The sequence below is a fragment of the Nerophis lumbriciformis genome, linkage group LG09 (assembly GCF_033978685.3).
Source record: "Nerophis lumbriciformis linkage group LG09, RoL_Nlum_v2.1, whole genome shotgun sequence".
Lineage (NCBI taxonomy): Eukaryota > Metazoa > Chordata > Actinopteri > Syngnathiformes > Syngnathidae > Nerophis > Nerophis lumbriciformis.
This window is the reverse complement of record NC_084556.2, coordinates 46,709,495-46,730,677: the sequence shown is the minus strand read 5'-3', so window position 1 is coordinate 46,730,677 and position 21,183 is coordinate 46,709,495. Positions and strand designations below refer to the sequence as shown.

Sequence of the window (21,183 nt, the reverse complement as noted above, 5' to 3'; positions counted from 1 at the left end):
TAGAATTTGTAAGGTTTTATTATTATTCTTTATTATACCGCCGCCTCTTTGAGCTTTAATTTGACCCCCCTTTACATGCTTCAAAACTCACCATATTTGACACACACATCAGGACTGGCAAAAATTGCCATCTAATAAAAAACCAAACCCCAAAACTCAAAATTGCGCTCTAGCGCCCCCTAGGAAAAAACACAGACAAAACGGCCTGTAACTTCCAATAGGAATATTGTAGAGACATGAAACAAAAACATCTATGTAGGTCTGACTTAGACCTAGATTTCATTCAGACATCCTTCAGCAAAAATCAACAGGAAGTTGGCAATTCCCCCTTCAAAACAAAAATTTCGTAAAAACAGTCATTTTTGCCTCTTTTAGCTGTAATTTGACCCCTTTAACATGCTTCAAAACTCACCAAACTGGACATACACTTCAGGACTGGCGGAAATTGCGATAAAAAAAACAAACAAACCGAAAACTCAAAATTGCGCTCTAGCGCCTCCTAGGAAGAAAACACAAGACAAAACTGCTCCTAGGAAGAAAACACAGACAAAACAGCTTGTAACTTCTGGTAGGAATGTCGTAGAAACATGAAACAAAAACTTCTATGTAGGTCTCACTTAGACCTACATTTGATTCATTGACAACCCCCAGCAAAAATCAACAGGAAGTTTGCAATTTCCCCTTCAAAACAAAAGTGGGGTCAAAACAGTCACCTTTTTTTTTAAACATTATCTCCTGAGCGTGTTTGTCGTGTCGGCTTCAAACTAGCACAGGAGAGAGATTGAACCCTTCTGATTAAAAGTTGATGAAAGAGTTTTCATAACTGCTCCAATTTTGATTTTACGAGCCTTCAAAGAACCGCTGCGCTGATGCTGCTGCGCTGCTGCCGTCTCAAGATGGTCGCTTAAAAGCAGAAAGCACAAGTGTGACCCCGATATGCAGAGAAGGTAGGTAATGTGCGGGTGAAAATAGGTTGAATGGGCACAGGCAGGAAGTACCAGTGTGACCTTACGAGGCAGAGAAGGTTAAATTACATGATTACATAGATATGTTGTATGGGTGAAAGAAAGAAGCACCAGTGTGTCCCCAGGATGCAGGGAAGGTAGGTAATGTGCAGGTAAAGATATGTTGAATGGGTAAAGGCAGGAAACACCAGCAAAAGTCTGTCCCGTCCATCGCTGCTTGCAGCTTTAATTTTCATTTATTATGCGCCCCCCAACCAACTGTTACATCAGCCCGGGGCGCAGCCCGAGTGGAGAAACAACAAAAAAACAAAAAAAAACAGAGACTGAGACACACAAAGGAATCTAAACTAAACACATAAATCAAAAGTCATCTGCGGTAAAGAGGTGAGTTTTAAGCTGTGCTCTAAAAGAGTTCAGAGTGGTGGCGGACTTAATATTCAGAGGGAGCTTATTCCATAGCCTAGGTGCCATCACTGAGAAAGAACGGTCTCCCTTTGTCACGAGGTTTGACCGTGGGACCTTCAGGGTCATCTGGTTGTCCGATCTAAGGCAACGACCAAGCCTGGAGCTGGTGGGTTGGTCCAGGAGATCTTTAATGGAAGCTGGGGCGAGACCATTGAGCGCTTTGAAGACATGCGTGACGATCCTGTAACTACTTGGTATCGGATCGATACCTAGATCGGTAGGTCGTGAGTTCAAACCCCGGCCGAGTCACACCAAAGACTCTAAAAATGGGAGCCATCACCTCCCTGCTTGGCACTCAGGATCAAGGGTTGGGAATTGGGGGTTAAATCACCAAAAATGATTCCCGGGTGCGGCCACTGCTGCTGCTCACTGCTCCCCTCACCTCCCAGGGGGTGATCAAGGGTGATGGGTCAAATGCAGAGAATAATTTCGCCACACCTAGTGTGTGTGTGACAATCATTGGTACTTTAACTTTAACTTAAATGTGTGGTATCATCCAAAACTAATGTAAAGTATCCAAACAGAAGAATAAATGATAATAACATTTTAACAGAAGTGTAGATAGAACATGTTGAAATGGAAAATAAGCAGATATTAACAGTAAATTAACAAGTGGATTAATAATCAATTTTTACAGCTTGTTTTTTATAATTTTGACAAAATAATACAATGGGGAATGACACAATATGTTCCTGCATATGTCAGCAGACCTTTTAGGAGCCTTTGTTTACTTACTACTAAAAGACAAGTTGTTTAGTATGTTCACTATTTTATTTAAGGATAAAATTGTTCTTCATATGCAATAAGAAACATATGTTTAATATACCCTAAGATTTTTTGTTAAAATAAAGCCAATAATGCCACTTTTTGTGGTCCCCTTTATTTAGAAAAGTACCAAAACCCTAGTTGCATGTTATGTATATGATAGTTTTATCTTGTAAATCTAAACAAAGCCTTCTAAGATTTTGAGTGTCACCAATATATTTTCTAGGGAGATGACAAAAGATTATTGAATGCTTTAAAAATGATCATGTAAATGTTACATTCTTGAGTAATTTCCACGTATGTTTTATTTTGTTCAATTTTATAGAATATTTATTTCTCATATTTATTTTCAATAAAAAATTTTCTACGATATGTACCTCTTAAGACCTCACTGTTGGCTTTGTAGGTCATGTTAGCTCTAAACTAAAGACAGAATTGATGGTAATCAACCTTTTTGTTGTCTTTTTTTTTCCAAATAAGAATCGATAAGAGAACCGTTAAAGAACCGAATCGTTAAGCGCTATCGGAAAAATATTATCAATTTACATCCCTATATATAATTATTAGTTATAATGAATTAAACCAGTACAGTAATTTCACAATGAGTTTTAGGCGGGTGCTTATTTCTATCTAGTGTCTACTTTTGAGTCGCTGCGGTATAAAAGGAGTAAAACATCAATACAGCATTTGCTTTCTTGTTTGGTGAAGTTTACAAGGAACACTTTAAACATTAAAAACAAATTCTCAAAATCACAAGTTGGTTCAATGTTAATCAAAAAAAATAAGTGTCGCAACATCGCAACTTTGTGAAAAAGCTGCCTCGATTTCAGACATTTTAGGCTGCAATAATCAGGGCAGTTACTTGGAATCCTGGGCCCCCCAAAATAATATTGGTGGGGGCCCCTCTACCCCTTTAATTGCCTGTGTGTGGGGCAGCGTGGGCCCTTAGATATGTTTACACTTCCCCCCTATATGACGGCACTGGCAATAATCACAAAAAAAATGACTACCTTTTTTAGTTTGTAACTTTTCAAACTTCAATTGGACTAATTTGATAAAAATGCCCCTTTGAGTGCGTTTAATAATTGAATTGATCGTTCACTTCCTGTGTGCAGGTCGATTATGTTAGGGGCCGCTACACATTTCTCAGCAAAAAGAAATGGTGACTTTTATTGAGAAAACGGCAAAGTGGAAATCCTGTATTGGGTCATACTGCCTATTATTTTATACGTATTGAGGAAACCCACAACTTATATATAAGACAATTCATCCATCCATCTATCTTCTTCCGCTTATCGGAGGTCGGGTCGCGAGGGCAGCAGACTAAGCAGGGAAGCCCAGACTTCCCTCTCCCCAGCCACTTTGATCCCGAGGCGTTCCCAGGCCAGCCGGGAGAGATAGTCTTCCCAACGTGTCCTGGGTCTTCCCTGTGGCCTCCTACCGGTCGGACGTGCCCGAAACACCTCCCCCTGGAAGCGTTCAGGTGGCATCCTGACCAGATGCCCGAACCACCTCATCTGGCTCCTCTCGATGTGGAGGAGCAGCATCTTTACTTTGAGCTCCTCCCGGATGACAGAGCTTCTTACCCTATCTCTAAGGGAGAGCACCGCCACCCGGCGGAGGAAACTAATTTTGGCCGCTTGTACCCGTGATCTTGTCCTTTCGGTCATAACCCAAAGCTCATGACCATAGGTGAGGATGGGAACGTAGATCGACCAGTAAATTGAGAGTTTTGCCTTCCGGCTCAGCTCCTTCTTCACCACAACGGACAGATACAGCGTCCGCATTACTGAAGACGCCGCACCGATCCGCCTGTCGATCTCACGATCCACTCTTCCCTCACTCGTGAACAAGACTCCGAGGTACTTGAACTCCTCCACTTGGGGCAAGATCTCCTCCTCAACCCGGAGATGGCACTCCACCCTTTTCCGGGTGAGAACCATGGACTCGGACTTGGAGGTGCCGATTCCCATTCCAGTCTCTTCACACTCTGCTGTGAACCGATCTAGTGGGAGCTGTAGATCTTGGCCAGATGAAGCCATCAGGACCACACCATCTGCAAAAAGCAGAGACCTAATCCTGCAGCCACCAAACCAGATACCCTCAACACCCTGACTGCGCCTAGAAATTCTGTCCATAAATGTTATGAACAGAATCGGTGACAAAGGGCAGCCTTGGCGGAGTTTAAATAAAATATATATATTAAATACGAAGGTCCTGAGTAGTCTTGGGTTCAATCCCGGGCTCGGGATCTTTCTGTGTGGAGTTTGCATGTTCTCCCCGTGACTGCGTGGGTTCCCTCCGGGTACTCCGGCTTCCTCCCACTTCCAAAGACATGCACCTGGGGATAAGTTGATTGGCAACACTAAATTGGCCCTAGTGTGTGGATGTGAGTGTGAATGTTGTCTGTCTATCTGTGTTGGCCCTGCGATGAGGTGGCGACTTGTCCAGGTTGTACCCCGCCTTCCGCCCGATTGTAGCTGAGATAGGCTCCAGCGCCCCCCGCGACCCCAAAGGGAATAAGCGGTAGAAAATGGATGGATGGAATATATATAAGACAATATTTAATTCAAATTTTTAATCACAGATATACAATAAATAAATATGCAGAGGAATGTAAACAACTTCAATAATCGTGTCAGTTGATTACTTATTAAAAACATCTTATGAGATTTGCAGTAATGACAAACAATAAATAATTTGGACATTTGCAACGATCTGCTACAACTTCCCTAAAGATGTGTCCTTTTAAGGGAAAACCCCTAAAGGGGAAATGGCCGTTTTATCTTAGAGTCAAAATGTATTGTTTTCAGCTTCCGGTATCAACATATGCAAACGTGTTGACACGTCACAGTGCCAGCGTGTCCTTGATCAGCCTTCTCATGGTGGTGCTGACAGAGGTGCCCAGACAGTCCGTGATCTGGTACGTGATCTTGTACAGGTATGGCTGCACATCCCTCAGACTGGTGTCAAACACGTTGTCCACTTCCGACTGGGTGGGCATCTTGGGCAGGTACTCGTGGCGATTGATGACTTCCACCACGTTGATCACCTTTTCGCCCAGTTTCTCGCCCACTTTCTCCCGGCAGATCTGTCTCTCCTGCTCATTGGCGAGGTTGACCACGTTGACTTTGATGCTCCACACCTCCCAGGGGATGCACTCGTCAGAAAAGGGCCAACGAGACTTCTTCTTCTGGTAGAACTCCAGGGAGATTTGACCGATGCCATCGCTGCCCGAGATGCTTAATGCGTCCTGTAGACAAACATAATGACAGCTGTCAAATGACTGGTACTCACTCTAGACTTTGTCATTCAGATTTGGAAACTATGCTAGGGTTGCGCAATATGGACAACATAAATGATATGAATTGACAATGGAGCTTTTAATACTTTAGTTACACAAGTTGACATGTGTGCCTGTTAACATCAATAAGCATCCTCAGCGTAATGTAGCGTCCTCGATAGCAACTAACATCCCTCCACAGTGCAAAGCTACTTCTAAGTTTTTAAAAATATCAATCACTGGAGGACAGAGACTAACTAAACATGCTTCACTACACACTATAGGAGGATACAATAAGCTAGGGCTCTCGAATGTAAACAAGAACAGTATTAGTCAGTGTATAGTCCATACTCAATGCTTAGATCAATGTGGTTTTAATCACAAAATTGTTTTGGACGTTTTTGTTATTGTTATTGAATTACCGTAAGTCCCTGGACATACGAGGGCTTTAAGTGAAAAAGCCAAAGTATTTGAATCAGAGCCAATGGTAGTTTTTGCTTGTGTTTAGTTATTTTGCACTATTTAATTAATTTTGCTCCACATTTTGCATGTCATAAAAGGGAATAAGGAATTATATTTAATTGATATTGCACACCGCCATCCTGAGTTTTTGTCTGATTATAATTGTGCTAAAAAGACTTAGTCATTGATATTGATATATATATTGATATTATACATGTAGGCCCATATATATGAATGATGTTAAATGGGGATCTGTAGCTTAATGCATGTTTTATATATATATATATATATATATATATATATATATATATATATATATATATTAGGGCTGCAACTAACGGTTAATTTGATAATCGATTAATCTGTCGATTATTACTTTGATTAATCGATTAATAATCGGATAAAAGAGACAAACTACATTTCTATCCTTTCCAGTATTTTATTGAAAAAAACCAGCATACTGGCACCATACTTATTTTGATTATTGTTTCTCAGCTGTTTGTACATGTTGCAGTTTTTAAATAAAGGTTTATAAAAAAAAAGTATTAAAAAAAAAAGCCTCTGCGCATGCGCATAGCACAGATCCAACGAATCGATGACTAAATTAATCACCTACTATTTTTATAATCGATTTTAATCGATTAGTTGTTGCAGCCCTAATATATATGCATATGCTACTTACAAGCTTGTAATTCACCGGGGATAGCGTACCCTGTAGCTTAGCTACATTTAATCGAGAATAACTTGTAGCTTAGCTTACTACATTTTCTAAGTAGTTTGCCCATGAGGGCAGCATGATGAATTGAATCGAATCAACATCGAGATTTTAAATCGGTGCGGTTAATAACCGCAAGAGGCTGAGGTCTTTTTTTTTTTTTAATACGCCATGGACCGGCATTTGAGTGCCAGACATGTTCGTCAATCAGAATTGTTGAGTCTGGCGTTTGTTCGCGTCTCAAACGATGTCTTACTTTGTGCATCGCTCTCAGCACTTGAGCGCGTTTATTTAACAGTAGAATCAACTGAACAGAGTGACGCCTCTTTTCAGCAATTATCAACTTTGTCTCTGTAGAGACAAAAGCGGGGTGCCGCCCCGCGGACACACACACACAGTCCAGAGAGCCTTGCGACTCACCAGTGAGAAGTGCCGCAAAGTAACACAAATTAGGAGGAAACATAAGGTATCTCATTGGGTTTAGTTTTTTCTTGCCCTGAAGTGGGATCTGAGCCGAAGATGTCGTTGTGGCTTGTGCAGCCCTTTGAGACACTCGTGATTTAGGGCTATACAAGTAAACTTTGATTGATTGATTGATTGATTGATTGATATTATAAAGCCAAATGTGCCTTTGTGGGAATATTTCAGCTTCAAATCGGATGGGCAATATAAGCCCATCAACATGGACGAACGAGTAAAAATCCCGTCGCGATCACGTCATAGCAATAAACAACACAGCACCCCGACTTCCTTTTTCCATCTGAGAAAAATGCACTTTGAGATGTTCATTATTTAGGTTACATTTTTTATTACATGTTTTGTATATTCTTTTAGGATAACAATGTTATTTACCTTCCAATGGCAATACACGGTAGACAATTCTACAGTAACGAGAAATCTAGAGTATATATCCTTTTAAATGGTTGTTTGCATTATTATATATTATTACAATACATTATAATCACTGTGTAGTTTTAATCGAGTATTTATTCAGCTAAAGAGCATGTTGTTGACAAAAGCTATGTCTGCATGAAGCCAAATATTTTTGAAAGTAAATTATTGCATATTGTTCTGTGTGGCACCTTGAGACAAAAAATATCGATTGACAGTTTATAAGTAACATGTATTCCTTCACTCATTATTTTTACAGTTCTATGCGCCTTGCATGGCAGCTCCCGCCATCAGTCTGTGAATGTGTGTGTGAATGGGTGAATGTGGTAATACTGTCAAAGCGCTTTGAGTACCTTGAAGGTAGAAAAGCGCTATACAAGTATAACCCATTTATCATTTATTTTATTTATGCAATTTAAAATAAATAAATAATAATAAAAAATAAAAAAAATAAATATATATATATATATATATATATATATATATAATCGCAATTTTGTAGAAAAAAAAACGCGATTGGTTTTTTTTCTCAATATTGTGCAGCCCTATTGGCCGTTAACACAGAAGGCTGCAATGTACCGTATTTTCCGCACCATAAGCCGCCCTGGGTTAAAAGCCGCGCCTTCAATGAACGGCATATTTCAAAACTTTGTCCACCTATAAGCCGCCCCGTGTTATAAGCCGCATCTAACTGCGCTAAAGGAATGTCAAAAAAACAGTCGGATAGGTCAGTCAAACTTTAATAATATATTAAAAACCAGCGTGATGTGGGCGCGCATGGAGTCGTATATCAACATGGACGGAGCTGCGTGAAAAAAGCCACCCGGCCTCTTCGCGTAAACTTACCTTAACCACTCGCTCATCTTTTCTTCATCCATCCATCCCTTCGAGTTAGCTTTTATGATGACGCCGGCTGGAAAGGTCTCTTTTGGCAAGGTCTTCCTTTTGAATATTACCATGGGTGGAAGTTTCTGGCCATTAGCATGGCAAGCTAGAACCACAGTGAAGGATGACTTCTCATTCCCTGTGGTGCGAATATTCACCGTACGTGCTCCCGTTGTATCCACAGTGCGGTTCACAGGAATATCAAAAGTCAGTGGAACCTCGTCCATGTTGATAATGTTCTCTGGCCGGATCTTTTTTTCAGCTATCTTGTTTTTACAATATGCACGGAAAGTAGCCAGCTTTTCTTGAAAGTCTTTAGGCAGTTGCTGTGAAATAGTAGTCCGTGTTAGGATGGAGAGACTGCGTCTTTTCATGAACCGGAAAACTGTCGCTTAGTAGGAGCCATTTTGTGGTCTTTACAGATGTAAACACACAAAGGAAATGAAACGTAATATCCGCGCGCTTCTTCTTCTTCTACCGGGGCGGGTGGTTGCTTACAGTAGAAGAAGAAGCGCTTCCTGTTCTATGGGGGCGGGTGCTTACCTTGGCGGTTGCTTGCGTAGAAGAAGAAGCACTTCCTCTTCTACGGGGAAAAAAGATGGCGGCTGTTTACCGTAGTTGCGAGACCGAAACTTTATGAAAATGAATCTTAATATTAATCCATATATAAAGCGCACCGGGTTATAAGCCGCACTGTCAGCTTTTGAGTAAATTTGTGGTTTTTAGGTGCGGCTAATAGTGCGGAAAATACTGTATTTTGTGAGTTTAGGCCATATCTCCAATCCCTACATAATGCATGATTTACTTTCTTTAATTTACACACAAAAGATGCTGTGCCAAAGCATTTAGCCCTCTTTAATCGGAGTGTAACCAATTGTTTACAGTAGTTGTCTGATGATGGAATATAGATACCTTTCCAAGCCATTGTACTACGCAAATATAAAAACAAGTGACCGAAAGGACAAGATCACGGGTACAAGCGGCCGAAATGAGTTTCCTCCACCGGGTGGCGGGGCTCTCCCTTAGAGATAGGGTAAGAAGCTCTGCCATCCGGGGGGAGCTCAAAGTAAAGCCGCTGCTCCTCCACATCGAGAGGAGCCAGATGAGGTGGTTCGGGCATCCGGTCAGGATGCCACCCGAACGCCTCCCTAGGGAGTTGTTTAGGGCACGTCCGACCGGTAGGAGGCCACGGGGAAGACCCAGGACACGTTGGGAAGACTATCTCTCCCGGCTAGTCTGGGAACGCCTCGGGATCCCCCGAGAAGAGCAGGACAAAGTGGCTGGGGAGAGGAAAGTCTGGGCTTCCCTGCTTAGGCTGCTGACCCCGCGACCCGACCTCGGATAAGCGGAAGAAGATGGATGGATGGATGGGTATAGATATATATATTCTTAGTGAGTACGGCACAATGTCAACATAATTACCTTGAATTCAGACACAGCTTTTCTGATCACCCTGTCGAGTTCTTCTGAGGACACTCTGACAAAAGTGAAGTCGATGAAATCGCAGTCGAAGTCCAAGGTGCCAACGGTACCAATAGAATAAGTCCCTTCCTTTTTGTAGTGAAACTTGCCAGTGCTGCGGTGCAGCAAAATGGTGTGCATCAGAGACAATATTGCTTCTTCCACCTGCCTCGCCTCCACCGTTACTTCCAGCAGCTCCGATCGACAATTCATCGCCAGGCCAAACGGATTTGAACCGCGATGACTCTGAAGACGGTGGCAATGGCGTCTGTTTCCAAGCTACAGCTACGTTAGCTTGGGCGGCGACGCCCTTGCTAAACACCTACTTTGTCACGGACGGATATATCGCTCCAATATTATGCGTGGTAGTATTATAGGAATCAAAGGAGTGTTGTGTGACGCCACATGTCCACCTACAATGTCAATAGTTAGTTTTGTCAAGTACTGTTGTGCTAGCTTGTGCTAGCAACAAGCTAACTAGTTGAACGCTCGCTACTGAAAGAACCGGAAACGCTGTAATCGCGTTGCCAGACGTGAAAAGACAATTTACCGTACTGAAAAGTTCAACGTATTTTGAGGGAAAGTATTGTATGCACCTGATTTGACGTTACTCTGATACATAAATCTAAAATGAATTATTATGATGTATTACCATAGAATAAACTGACTCACTATAAGAGACCCGGCCTGACTGTAAAACGCCACACAATACAATAAACACCCGTCGCTGTACAATATGTATCTTGTTTGTGTTTGCTCATTTATTGAAAGGTCAAATGATGCCACATTATAGGAATTACTGATCGTAAAGACGGTGAAATTATAACACATCCATCCATCCATTTTCTACCGCGTATTCCCTTTGGGGTCGCTGGAGCCTATCTCAGCTACAATCGGGCGGAAGGCGGGGTACACCCTGGACAAGTCGCCACCTCATCATATTTTGTTTAAATAGCGTACATCTGGCAACGCTGCAAAGTAATGATGTCAGTTGCACAATCAACGGCAAGTCACTTGGTTCAATATACAATATTACAATACAGTAAACGAAAAAAACCAATATGTTTGAAAAATATATTCGGACAATTTGGCCCAAATATATTGATGTTTTTTTTTTAGCATTATTAAAACACACATGTCATTATTTCGCGCGGTGCATTGTGGAAATTACAGTAAATTGGCGCGGTGCATTGTGGGAGTTACAGTTTGTGCCACATATCCCTTCCAGAACTTGCCCTACAATTACACCGCACATACAACACGAGTTTGGCGGATTTGTTGTTGTTTTTTTAGATATTTTTGTTATTTTAACCGCTTGAAACTTTCTTTCAAAACCGGAACGTATCCACTGACGCCTAACCGCTGACTTCCGACATCGTTCCCTTTTTTTTTTTTGGACGCGGGTAACTTTGGGAGCTCCCGCCGCCAATGAGCTCGGTGACGCGAGCCTCAGCGGGGATTAGCCAAAACAAGCTAACGAAGGAATAGAATGCAGATGTTTGATCATGTCGCCTCGACAAATCACTTTTAGCTTTGCCGCAAGGTTCTAAAAAGCTGTCGAAGTGTACAGTTTGAGACTTTCAGCTGGATTTATGGAGCGACATGGACAAGAGGCATCGGTTGTTTTGGGGGTTGAGGGCACTACGGTAATATAGGCTCTGCGTTAATTAGTAATTACGGTAACTATGTTTGTTATTTACGCGGGTAAATAACAACAACGATGATGCAGCGGGTGTGTTAAGCTCCAGTCTTGGCTCCATCAAAACATGTCCAACGCGCAAAGTTCATATTTTGGTGTGGACGATCCGCAGTGGCTATGTATGGTCACGCTTTTTATCGCTTCCCTGGTTACCCTGCTACTGTATTTGGCTCAGTATTTCCAACTAAGGGCAGCACGGTGGAGGAAGACGGCAGCGGGGGACAATGCGGCGAAGGAGGAAGCCGCCTCGCTGCTGCGATGGGCGCTGTCACTGAATAGCTGGAAGAGTCAGTGGAGAGCAGCGTGGTGCAGCGCTTTGAACGCTCAATCCAGGGAGAAGAGTGGGGTAAGTTGTAAAAGCATCTATTAGCATAGGGACCGATCTACATTTCTGCCAGTGGGTGTGTATTAGTGTTGTCAATATGTTGGTACCAAAAGTATTTCGGTACTTTTCTAAATAAAGGGGACCACAACAACATGTCATTATTGGCTTTATTTTAACAAAAAAAAATCTTAGGGTACATTAAACATGTTTCTTATTGCAATTGTGTCCTTAAATAAAATAATCAACATACGAGACAACTTGTCTTTTAGTAGTAAGTAAACAAACATCCATCCATCCATCCATTTTCTACCGCTTATTCCCTTTGGGGTCGCGGGGGGCGCTGGAGCCTATCTCAGCTACAATCGGGCGGAAGGCGGGGTACACCCTGGACAAGTCGCCACCTCATCGCAGGGCCAACACAGATAGACAGACAACATTCACACTCACATCCACACACTAGGGCCAATTTAGTGTTGCCAATCAACTTATCCCCAGGTGCATGTCTTTGGAAGTGGGAGGAAGCCGGAGTACCCGGAGGGAACCCACGCAGTCACGGGGAGAACATGCAAACTCCACACAGAAAGATCCCGAGCCCGGGATTGAACCCATGACTACTCAGGACCTTCGTATTGTGAGGCAGATGCACTAACCCCTCTGCCACCGTGAAGCCCAGTAAACAAACAAAGCCTCCTAATTTAGCTGCTGACATATTCAGTAACATATTGTGTCAGTCATTTATCATTCTATTATTTTGTCAACATTATTAAGGACAAGTGGTAGAAAATGAATTATTAATCTATAATTAATAAAGCTGTAAAAATGGATTATTTCTCTTCTTGTTCGTGCAGAACTCTGCTGCTCGTCTGCTAACACAGACCCGCAGACGTGAGCACATCACCCCTATTTTAGCGTCCCTTCACTGGCTCCCTGTGCGTTACCGAATACATTTTAAACTCCTTTTATTTGTTTTTAAATGTCTAAACAACCTTGCGCCAACCTATCTCTCCGACCTCCTTCAGCCTTACTGCCCCACCCGATCCTTAAGATCAGCCGATCAGCTGCTGTTGACGGTCCCTGTCACAAGGCTGAAGCTTAGAGGTGACAGAGCTTTCGCCGTTGCTGCTCCCAAGCTCTGGAACGACCTACCCCTGAGTGTTAGACAAGCCTCCTCTCTTCCTGTTTTTAAATCTCTCTTAAAAACATACTTTTATTCCATGGCTTTTAACACTGAGTGATATCCATCCTGCAATGGCGCCCCATAATACACCTGCTGTGATCCTGTTTTTATGTTTTTATGTTTTTATTAATTCTATTTTAATTATTTATTTTTTATCGTGTTCTGTTTGTGTTGTGTTGTGTTTGCTCGGTACTCGTTTTATCTTTTAACCTGCTCATTGTACAGCACTTTGGCTACCCCTGTGGTAAATTTTAAATGTGCTTTATAAATAAAGTTGATTTGATTTGATTTGATTCATTTACTGTTAATATCTGCTTACTTTCTGTTTCAACATGTTCTATCTACACTTCTGTTGAAATGTAATAATCACTTATTCTTCTCTTCTTTGATACTTTACATTAGTTGTGGATGATACCACAAAATTGGGTATCAATCCGATATCAAGTAGTTACAGGATCATACATTGGTCATATTCAAAGTCCTCGTGTGTCCAGGGACATATTTCCTGAGTTTATAAACATAATATACATGTTTTAAAAAAGAAAGAAGATGTTGTGATGCCCAAAAATATAGACGTAATCCGACTCAATACGCTTTTTTACTTGGTATCATTACAGTGGATGTCAGGTTTCGATCCACCCCTGGCGTTTGTTTACATTGTGACGCCGGTGAGCTACGGTGTGTAGTGAAGCATGTTTAGCTATTCCTCGTCCTGCAGAGATGATACTTGTAAGAAACTTACTTTATCTGTCGCCATGGAGACGAGGATTAGTGATTTAGAAGTATTGTCATTTTCCAGTCTATTATTTTGTCAAAATTATTAAGGACAAGTGGTTGAAAGTGAATTATTCATCTACTTGTTCATTTACTGTTAATATCTGCTTACTTTCTGTTTCAATATGTTCTATCTACACTTCTGTTAAAATGTAATAATCACTTATTCTTCTGTTGTTTGATACTTTACATTAGTTTTGGATGATACCACAAATTTGGGTATCAATCCGATATTTACCGGTCGATCTGCGTTCCCATCCTCACCTATGGTCATGAGCTTTGGGTCATGACCGAAAGGACAAGATCACGGGTACAAGCGGCCGAAATGAGTTTCCTCCGCCAGGTGGCGGGGCTCTCTCCCTTAGAGATAGGGTGAGAAGCTCTGCCATCCGGGGGGAGCTCAAAGTAAAGCCGCTGCTCCTGCTGGTTCGTGCATCTGGTTATGGTGCCACCCGAACGCCTCCCTAGGGAGGTGTTTCGGGCACGTCCGACCGGTAGGAGGCCACAGGGAAGACCCAGGACACGTTGGGAAGACTATCTCTCCCGGCTGGCCTGGGAACGCCTCGGGATCCCCCGGGAGGAGCTGGACGAAGTGGCTGGGGAGAGGGAAGCCTGGGCTACTTAGGCTGCTGCCCCCGCGACCCGACCTCGGATAAGCGGAAGAAGATGGATGGATGGATGGAATCCGATATCAAGTAGTTACAGGATCATACATTGGTCATATTCAAAGTCCTCATGTGTCCAGGGACATATTTCCTGAGTTTATAAACATAATATACATTTTTTTTAAACAAAAGAAGATGTTGTGATGCCCAAAAATATAGACGTAATCATAGTAGTATCGACTCGATCCGCTTTTTTACTTGGTATCATTACAGTGGATGTCAGGTTTAGATCCACCCATGGCGTTTGTGTTAGAAAATATCGATGTAATCATAGTGGTATCAACTAGATACGCTATTATACGTGGTATCATTACAGTGGATGTCAATGGAGATCCACCAATGGCATTTGTTTACATTGTGACGCCGGTGAGCTACGTACGTTGTGTAGTGAAGCATGTTTAGCTATTCCTCGTCCTGCAGAGATGATACTTATAAGAAACACTACTTGTTCTGTAGTGTTTTTGTTGTGTTTCGGTGCAAATATTCTTCCAAAATGTGTTTGTCGTTGTTTAGTGTACAAACCCCGTTTCCATATGAGTTGGGAAATTGTGTTAGATGTAAATATAAACGGAATACAATGATTTGCAAATCCTTTTCAACCCATATTCAATTGAATGCACTACAAAGACAAGATATTTGATGTTCTAACTCATAAACTTTATTTTTTTTGCAAATAATAATCAACTTAGAATTTAATGGCTGCAACACGTGCCAAAGTAGTTGGGAAAGGGCATGTTCACCACTGTGTTCCATGGCCTTTCCTTTTAACAACACTCAGTAAACGTTTGGGAACTGAGGAGACACATTTTTTAAGCTTCTCAGGTGGAATTCTTTCCCATTCTTGTTTGATGTACAGCTTAAGTTGTTCAACAGTCCGGGGGTCTCCGTTGTGGTATTTTAAGCTTCATAATGCTCCACACATTTTCAATGGGAGACAGGTCTGAACTACAGGCAGGCCAGTCTAGTACCCGCACTCTTTTACTATGAAGCCACGTTGATGTAACACGTGGCTTGGCATTGTCTTGCTGAAATAAGCAGGGGCATCCATGGTAACGTTGCTTGGATGGCAACATATGTTGCTCCAAAACCTGTATGTACCTTTCAGCATTAATGACGCCTTCACAGATGTGTAAATTACCCATGCCTTAGGCACTAATACACCCCCATACCATCACAGATGCTGGCTTTTCAACTTTGCGCCTATTTCAATCCGGATGGTTCTTTTCTTCTTTGGTCCGGAGGACACGACGTCCACAGTTTCCCAAAACAATTTGAAATGTGGACTCGTCAGACCACAGAACACTTTTCCACTTTGTATCAGTCCATCTTAGATGAGCTCAGGCCCAGCGAAGCCGACTGCGTTTCTGGGTGTTGTTGATAAACGGTTTTCGCCTTGCATAGGCGAGTTTTAACTTGCACTTACAGATGTAGTGACCAACTGTAGTCACTGACAGTGGGTTTCTGAAGTGTTCCTGAGCTCATGTGGTGATATCCTTTACACACTGATGTCCCTTGCTGATGCAGTACAGCCTGAATGATCGAAGGTCAGAGGCTTAGCTGCTTACGTGCAGTGATTTCTCCAGATTATCTGAACCCTTTGATGATATTACGGACTGTAGATGGTGAAATCCCTAAATTTCTTGCAATAGCTGGTTGAGAAAGGTTTTTCTTAAACTGTTCAACAATTTGCTCACGCATTTGTTGACAAAGTGGTGACCCTCGCCCCATCCTTGTTTGTGAATGACTGAGCATTTCATGGAATCTACTTTTATACCCAATCATGGCACCCACCGTTCCCAATTTGCCTGTTCACCTGTGGGATGTTACAAATAAGTGTTTGATGAGCATTCCTCAACTTTATCAGTATTTATTGCCACCTTTCCCAACTTCTTTGTCACGTGTTGCTGGCATCAAATTCAAAAGTTAATGATTATTTAAAAAAAAAAAAAGTTTATCAGTTTGAACATCAAATATGTGGTCTTTGTAGCATATTCAACTGAATATGGGTTGAAAATGATTTGCAAATCATTGTCCATCCATCCATTTTCTACCGCTTATTCCCTTTTGGGGTCGCGGGGGGGCGCTGGAGCCTATCTCAGCTGCATTCGGGCGGAAGGCGGGGTACACCCTGGACAAGTCGCCACCTCATCGCAGGGCCAACACAGATAGACAGACAACATTCACACTCACATCCACACACTAGGGCCAATTTAGTGTTGCCAATCAACTTATCCCTAGGTGCATGTCTTTGGAAGTGGGAGGAAGCCGGAGTACCCGGAGGGAACCCACGCAGTCACGGGGAGAACATGCAAATTCCGTTTATATTTACATCTAACACAATTTCCCAACTCATATGGAAACGGGGTTTGTAGCTTCACTATATGGCACATGTCTATGACAGTGTTGGCATTGTTCATTTTGCCACCCTTAGTGTGACATGTATGTCTGTTAGAGATGCGCGGATAGGCCATTATTTCATCCGCAACCGCATCAGAAAGTCGTCAACCATCCGCCATCCACCCGATGTAACATTTGATCAGAACCGCACCCGCCCGCACCCGCCCGTTGTTATATATCTAATATAGACGATGCAAGGCATTAGTGAGGTTATAAAGCTTTTGCCTGTTAAAGAAAGGAGACTGATCCAATGCAGCACAGACATTCGCGTGCCATGCTGTCACGACCCAGACGCACACCAGTGCGCAATCATATGGGAGCCGCGCTGAGCGCACCTCCAAGCGCGTCTCGCTGCCGGCGACGGCCGGGTATGGTCCTGACGCTCCAGCGCCATCCATTTTCAGGGCTAGTTGATTCGGCAGGTGGGTTGTTACACACTCCTTAGCGGGTTCCGACTTCCATGGCCACCGCTGCTGTCTATATCAACCAGGGTGAGCCCCACCCCTTTCGTGAGCGCACTGCGCGCGGAGTGACCCCTGTTACGCGCCCCCGGCAACAGGGGTGGCGGGCAGGTAAGCTGCGCGGGCGGAGCGCGCGGAGTGACCCCTATTACGAGCCCCCGGCCACGGGGGTGGCGGGCAGGTAAGCTGCTTACCTGCTGCGCGTGACGCCGGCCGCGGCGAAGGCGGACGAGGCGGGGTGTCGGTGCGGTGGGCGCGGTGGTGACCCTGCACGTGCGTCGGGCCCTTCTCGCGGATCGCCTCAGCTACGGCTCCCGGTGGGGCCCTCTCGGGGGAAGGGGCTTCGGTCCCAGACCCCGGCGAGGCGTCCCTTCTCCACTCCGTAAAAGTGTCCATCTCTTTTTTTTTTTTTTTCTGTTGTGGCATATGCAGCAGGTGCCTGCTCGTTTTTCGTATGTGGGTAACAACATTTAACTATGTATATATATGTCCGAATTGGTTTAACTGCCACCCGCCTGAATCTATTTAAAATCTAATTTTTTTTATTTCAACCGCCCGACCCGACCCGACCTGCGGATAAAATCTAATTTTTTTAAATTTCATCCGCCCGATCCGCGGATAATCCGCGGACTCCGCGGTTGTGCCCGCAAACCGCGCATCTCTAATGTCTGTTGACTAAGTATGCAATTCATTCGCTCGTGTGCAGAGTATTCAAAGTCAAGAAGATTGTGTCATTAATATACCGGTAAATTCCGTGAATTTCATAGCTGGCTTCCAGCGTGGACACTCTGTGGTAACATACGACCGCCAGACAATTCTGGATGTGGACAGATTGGGCCGTTTTGGACCGAAAGATGCGTATACGTTGGACCTCCTCGCTAGCATCGAAATTCTATGCCGGCTACATCCAGTGGCCTGTGAAGCAGCGGAGCCTAGTACCAGCGGGGACCGGAAGCGGTGTGATCGGAAGCAGAAGCGGGGATGCCGAGCGGGGCTAACAACAAAGCTAAAGGCTAACCCTCACAGAACGCCGCTTCTTTCCATCCTGCTTTCAAATGTCCGCTCACTGGAGAACAAACTGGACTACCTTAAGCTGGATTTAAATGCAAGACGCGAGATGAGAGACTGTTGCGCCATATTTCTAACAGAAACGTGGCTGAAACCATCCGTTCCGGACGAGGCAGTTAGCATCGAGGGGCTAACTATGTTTCGGTCAGACAGGACCAGAACTCTCACTGGTAAATCCCGAGGCGGTGGTGTTTGTATATATATCAACAACAACTGGTGCAATAATGGGAAGATAGTCTCATGTCACTGCTCTCCCGATATAGAACTATTAACTATAAAATGCAGGCCATTTTATTTACCCCGGGAATCAGTGCTATGATCTTCACAGCAGTGTACAATCCTCCCAGTGCTAATACTAAAGAGGCTTTGAATGCTTTGTACTGCTCCATCAATGAACTGCAATATACACGTCCAGAGGGAGTTTTCATCGTGGCAGGGGATTTGAATCAAGCTAACATGAAAACTGTGTTCCCTTATTTCCATCAATATGTGAATTTTGCAACCAGGGGTGGAAGCAAGCTGGACATGGTGTTCAGCAATATTAAACATGCGTATAAAGCTGCACCACGCCCCCACCTCGGCTCCTCAGACCATCTATCTGTGATGCTAATTCCTGCATACAAGCCCCTGCTGATCAGGAAGCAAGCTACAGTGAAGCAGGGGAGGACCTGGCCAGAGGGAGCAATGGAAGCATTACAAGACTGCTTCGAAACCACAGACTGGGACATGTTCAAGGCAGCCGCCACCAAAAATCATAACACATGTGTGGAGGAGTATGCAGAGTTTGTGTCCGCATACATTCAGAAGTGCATGGAGGATGTCAGTGTGATCAAGAACATCCCCATCTGGGCCAACGAGAAACCCTGGATGAACAGTGAGGTACGTGCAATGCTGAAGGCTCGGAACAAGGCTTTTAAGTCTGGCGACATAGTAGCATTAAAAACAGCCAGAGCTAACCTGAACCGTGCCATTAAGGTTGCAAAGCATGCTCACAGTCAGAAAGTGCAGGACTTCTTTGAGAACCCCACAAACACTAGACGAATGTGACAGGGCATACAGGTCATCACGGACTATAAAGCTGCCCCCGTCCCCGTGACAACATTATCAGCTTCCTAAATGACCTTAACAACTACTTTGCGAGGTTTGAGGCACTTAACACCACTCCGGCGAGAACCTGGACATAGCGGATGTCCAGAAAACCCTGAGGAGAACGAACCCCCGTAAAGCACCGGGAACTGATGACATTCCAGGCAAGGTGCTTAAGGGATGTGCAGAGCAACTGGCTGAGGTTCTCACAGACATCTTCAACATCTCGCTGACCCAGGCTGTGGTACCATCATGTTTTAAGACGGCCACAATCATTCCAGTGCCTAAAAACCCACAATCTCCTCCCTCAATGATTATCGTCCCGTTGCACTCACCCACATCATAATGAAGTGCTTCGAGAGGCTGGTAAAGGAATATATTGTCTCCAGACTTCCCCCCACATTCGACCCATACCACTTTGCTTATCGCCCTAACCGCTCCACAGGGGACGCCATCTCCTCTGCACTCTACCTGAGCTTAGAACATCTGGAAGGAAAGGACACACTCGTGCAGATGTTGTTTCTGGACTTCAGCTCAGCATTCAACACCATCATCCCGCAGCACTTGGTGAGCAAACTAGCCTCCCTTGGATTCAGTACCCCCCTATGCAACTGGCTGCTTGACTTCCTCACAGACAGACCCCAGTCTGTGAGAGTGGGCAACAACACCTCCAGTGCCATCTCCCTGAGCACCAGCTCCCCCAAAGGCTGCGTCCTGAGTCCGCTGCTGTTCACGTTTATGACCCATGACTGCTGCGCAAGGTCCACTACTAACCACATTGTGAAGTATGCGGACAACACGACAGTAGTGGGCCTCATCCGTGACAACAACGACATGGACTACAGGAAAGAGGTGAAACATCTGGTTGACTGGTGCAGAACCAACAACCTGGTCCTGAATGTCGACAAGACCAAGGAGATCATTGTTGACTTCAGGAAGCACCAGTCCAGCCACGCTCCACTCTGCATCAACGGCACAGCGGTGGAGATGGTAAGCAACACCAAGTTCCTGGGAGTGCAGATAACTGACAATATAACCTGGTCCCTACACACCGGAGCTCTTATAAAAAGAGCTCAGCAGCGCATGCACTTTTTGCGTCAGATGAAAAGAGCACAGCTCCCTCCCCCTATTCTCACCACATTCTACAGAGGCACTATAGAGAGCCTGCTGACCAACAGCATCTCTGTCTGGACTGGAGCCTGCAATGCCTCAGACTGGAAGTCTCTCCAGAGAGTGGTGAGGACGGCGGAAAAGATCATCAGGACTCCTCTTCCTCCTATCCAGGAGATCGCAAAAAGCCGCTGCCTGACCAGGGCTCAGAAAATCTGTAAAGACTCCTCCCACCCCCACCAAGGACTGTTTTCACTGCTGGGCTCTAAAAATAGGTTCTGTAACACCTTCTTCCCTCAGGCCGTAAGACTCTTGAACGCATCATAATTATCCCCTCAACTCCCCCCAAAAGGGATTAACTCGCTGGAATAAAAAAGACAATATAACATACATCCATAAACGTGGATGCATATGAAAAAGTGCAATATATTTATCTGTACAGTAACCTATTTATTTATTTATATATGCACCTTATTGCTTTTTTATCCTGCACTACCATGAGCTAATGTAACGAAATTTCATTCTTATC

General features: G+C 43.9%; 2 protein-coding genes across 3 annotated transcripts in view; one reads left to right on the top strand and one right to left on the bottom strand.

Annotated features, from left to right (window-relative positions):
• Positions 1-1,071: 1,071 nt before the first annotated feature.
• On the bottom strand, positions 1,072-10,591 carry atg101 (autophagy related 101). Its single transcript, XM_061963068.2, has 2 exons — positions 9,854-10,591; positions 1,072-5,448 (listed from the first exon to the last, which is right to left on the bottom strand). Exons 1-2 carry the CDS (start codon positions 10,103-10,105, stop codon positions 5,044-5,046), a joined length of 657 nt encoding a protein of 218 aa, XP_061819052.1. The 5' UTR covers positions 10,106-10,591; the 3' UTR covers positions 1,072-5,043.
• A 622-nt stretch (positions 10,592-11,213) lies between these two features.
• c2cd2 (C2 calcium dependent domain containing 2) overlaps positions 11,214-21,183 on the top strand; it is a 54,903-nt gene continuing 44,933 nt past the window's right edge. For both annotated transcript variants that reach the window (XM_061963069.1, XM_061963070.2), the window contains exon 1: positions 11,214-11,937. In XM_061963069.1, the coding sequence (XP_061819053.1) occupies positions 11,659-11,937 (279 nt within the window). In that variant the 5' untranslated portion in view covers positions 11,214-11,658. The remainder of the gene's footprint in view (positions 11,938-21,183) is intronic.